The 3,104-nt window shown below is 44.6% G+C and overlaps 2 protein-coding genes across 2 annotated transcripts in view; one reads left to right on the top strand and one right to left on the bottom strand.

Annotated features, from left to right (window-relative positions):
• tgoln2 (trans-golgi network protein 2) overlaps positions 1-1,503 on the top strand; it is a 2,714-nt gene extending 1,211 nt beyond the window's left edge. Inside the window, exons 2-4 of the mRNA XM_072432940.1 lie at positions 1-418; positions 734-817; positions 896-1,503. The exon at positions 1-418 is cut by the window's left edge and continues 652 nt beyond it. Of these exons, the coding sequence (XP_072289041.1) occupies positions 1-418; positions 734-817; positions 896-901 (508 nt within the window). The 3' untranslated portion in view covers positions 902-1,503. The remainder of the gene's footprint in view (positions 419-733; positions 818-895) is intronic.
• A 191-nt stretch (positions 1,504-1,694) lies between these two features.
• LOC140347034 (dual specificity protein phosphatase 18-like) lies at positions 1,695-2,322 on the bottom strand. Its single transcript, XM_072433347.1, has one exon. The coding sequence runs from the start codon at positions 2,251-2,253 to the stop codon at positions 1,708-1,710; it is 546 nt and encodes a 181-aa protein (XP_072289448.1). The 5' UTR covers positions 2,254-2,322; the 3' UTR covers positions 1,695-1,707.
• Positions 2,323-3,104: the final 782 nt, after the last annotated feature.

The raw sequence follows: 3,104 nt of genomic DNA, 5'->3' as shown, positions 1-3,104 counted from the left end.
ATCGCCGGAGAAGACGGCTGAAGAGAAGACCCCTGAATCGCCGGAGAAGACGGCTGAAGAGAAGACCCCTGAATCGCCGGAGAAGACGGCTGAAGAGAAGACCCCTGAATCGCCGGAGAAGACGGCTGAAGAGAAGACCCCTGAATCGCCGGAGAAGACGGCTGAAGAGAAGACCCCTGAATCGCCGGAGAAGACGGCTGAAGAGAAGACCCCTGAATCGCCGGAGGAATCGCCGGAGAAAACCCCTGAATCGCCGGAGAAGGATGGAAAAGTGGAAGATAAAAAGGAAACCAACAGCAGAGTTTCCGACCGGTTTGATGTAAAACATGCAGCAGAAAGCAGCCACTTCTTTGCATACCTAGTTTCCACTGCAGTGCTTGTGGCTGTGCTGTACATCACCTACCACAACAAACGCAAGGTAATGTCATGTTTCCTGTTAGTGACATTTGTATCACTAACATGTTTCCATTTGCAGTGTTGTTCTTGTCATTCTCAAGTCTTCAGTATTTATGTACTAGAATTAAAAACGTATTTCTTATTTACAATGTTGGCCTGCGTGAGCCTAGAGAGCACTAAAAGGGAAAGGAGAGGGCACTGAAGCAATTTGCATTAATATGGACATGTACACCTTTTGGTCCCGGAACAAGCTAATGTGCAGATAGTGGTGCCTTGACCATGGATTGAATGCCATTTTTATGTAAGAGAGTAAAATCATATGTTTTATGTCTTTTAGATCATTGCATTTGTGTTGGAAGGGAAGAGATCAAGAGCCACACGCAGACAACCATCTGCAGAATACCAAAGACTGGAACAGCAGGTGAGCCAATTTTACACATTCATTGTTGATTTCAAAATATGTATAAATGTATTAATGTGTTGAAATGTCTTGTTATAGCTGTGACAAGGACACTGATGCCCCATGCTCTCTAGAAGTCAAGTGCACTATGGACTTTGTTTTTCGGCAAAGCTGGTGTAAAATAAATGTTTTTAATTTGAAATGCTTATTGGATGACTATGCACTGCAGATGACATTCTGGCCTTATTAGTGAAATGCAGTTAAGTTTAAGAAAGCATGCAAGATTTGCACTAGTGTTATCTCTTTTGGTAATCTTTAATAACTGACCTGTAAGGTCCTGACTCAGGAGGAAAATTCAGTTTGGAGCCCTGCCTTTGAATGCAGACATCGGAGCAGTGGGTCTGACACTGTTCCCTAAATAAGCCATTTAAATGTTGTGAATAATTGGAGATGTAGCATATCTGAAGTAATGTTTGTAATGTTGTAATGTTTCTATTAGCGGTGGCTGTATTTGCTCTATACTAACTACCCACAGACCGTCTATGATTTAGCTTCACTTTGAGTTGTTGCCAAATACTTAATGAACTAAAATGTACCACTATTCCAATAAAGTAGGAGGTTTTTTTTTGTGTGTATTGTGACAATGTATGGATTACTTGATCTGTCAGATGAGCCTTACAAGATGCTGAGTGAATTTTTAATGACGTTTAAAATGTGATGTTGGACCTTTACGCTACTATCTCAAAATTAAATATTTTTGATAAACATGAATAGTTTTGTGTGTGTGTAATTTGTATGCAGGCCTATGATTAGCATGGAAGTGTGTGTTCCTACTTCAGGAGGGGGTCGTAATCTGATCAGACAGAAATCACGATCAAGATACATTTATTTAAAAACACAAGTCAGGTTCATCACAATGGTGTCATGTTCCTCGCTTCATCCCCATAAATGTCTGGTATATCCCCCATGGAAGACGACACCATGTGGACAGAGGCCTTCCCACGGAGCTCACTCTCGTACTGGATCAGCTGCCTCCAAAAGCCGGGGTTGGGTCTCGCGATGGGGCGGCATCTCTTCACCCACGTGTGCGCCTCCAGCAGACTGACGCCGCGGTGCTTCATCAGATACACGAGGCACAGCGCGGCGGAGCGGCTCACGCCCGCGTTACAGTGAAGCAACGTGCGGCCGCCGCGCTCCGCCTGGCGCTCGATCAGATCGGCCACTCGGTCAAAGCAGAGGCTCAAGCGGGACGTGGGAGAGTCCGCGACGGGGATGTGGACATGCTCCACGCCCGGAGGAAGGGTGCTCTTGTGGCCCGTCTCCGACACGGTGACGACACACGTGATGTTTGTCTCGGTCACCAGGGAGACGTCGTTGGCGGCGGCGGCGTTACTGAGGAAAAGATGCTCCGTGATTTGACAGAGGCCGGAGAGACCCACGGAACCGGGTTTATGCATTTCATGTGGAAGGTTCTGGAGGGGAAAAGGCTTGTTTACAAATGAAAACGGATCATGGTTTGAACAGGAAACTGATGAAGAGCGGAGCAAGAAAGGCTTAAACATTAGTGCCCCCTGTTGGTTGGCATGCTATAGTGCACCCGCCACCGAAACAGAACACCCATTTGTGGCTCACATTGTCTTTAATAGAGTTAAATCAAGGGAAGCGTCTTTATCGTACGAAATCACACCCACATATTGCATCACAGAGCACGCTTTAAGTTTATATGAAAACGAACATTATTATTTTTACTAACAGTTTTACCTGTTTTTCCCCAGTTTCACAATTTTGGTGAAATTTCAGAAGTAAGCAGTATAACTGTAACCTAGCAACCATACTACATACTGATACAATACAAGGGGCAAAATGTATAAATTATGCAATAATAATGATTTAAAATACCTGATACCACCTTTACTTGATGATAAAACTACTAGAAGATTGTGTCAGTGTGTGTAAATTGTCTATTTTTTATGGAATAGATTCTGTTTTAGAACTCTGCACTTCTGTCTGTAATGTTCAACTTTTTAAAGAAATGACTTAAAGGTTGAATGGACGATTTTTTTGGCCCAAATCTGAGTCTTATATCCTCGTGGCGTGGACTGCCGATTAGTCCTGCCACGTATCAATCATAAAACGCACCTACCGCTCACCTGCAGCCGCGTGCGGTTCGTCCCTACGTTTCCGCGTGTCTAGGCGCATTGATCTATCATAATATAGTTCCTTCAGTGTACGGGACAAAATGACGTGGCACCGGGGACAAGAGGTCTGTCCTGGAGGGGACGTTCATTGGCGAGCTGCAACAGCAGTG

Source organism: Eucyclogobius newberryi, unplaced genomic scaffold (assembly GCF_026437365.1).
Source record: "Eucyclogobius newberryi isolate DKJ021-1_F unplaced genomic scaffold, fEucNew1.0.hap1 SCAF_6, whole genome shotgun sequence".
NCBI lineage: Eukaryota > Metazoa > Chordata > Actinopteri > Gobiiformes > Gobiidae > Eucyclogobius > Eucyclogobius newberryi.
Note: the sequence above shows the minus strand (reverse complement) of the source record. Positions and strands in the feature narration are given on the sequence as shown.

Coding starts and splice junctions, on each gene's coding strand:
- LOC140347034 (XM_072433347.1), bottom strand. CDS start 2,253: ATGCATAAACCCGGTTCCGTGGGTCTCTCCGGCCTCTGTCAAATCACG.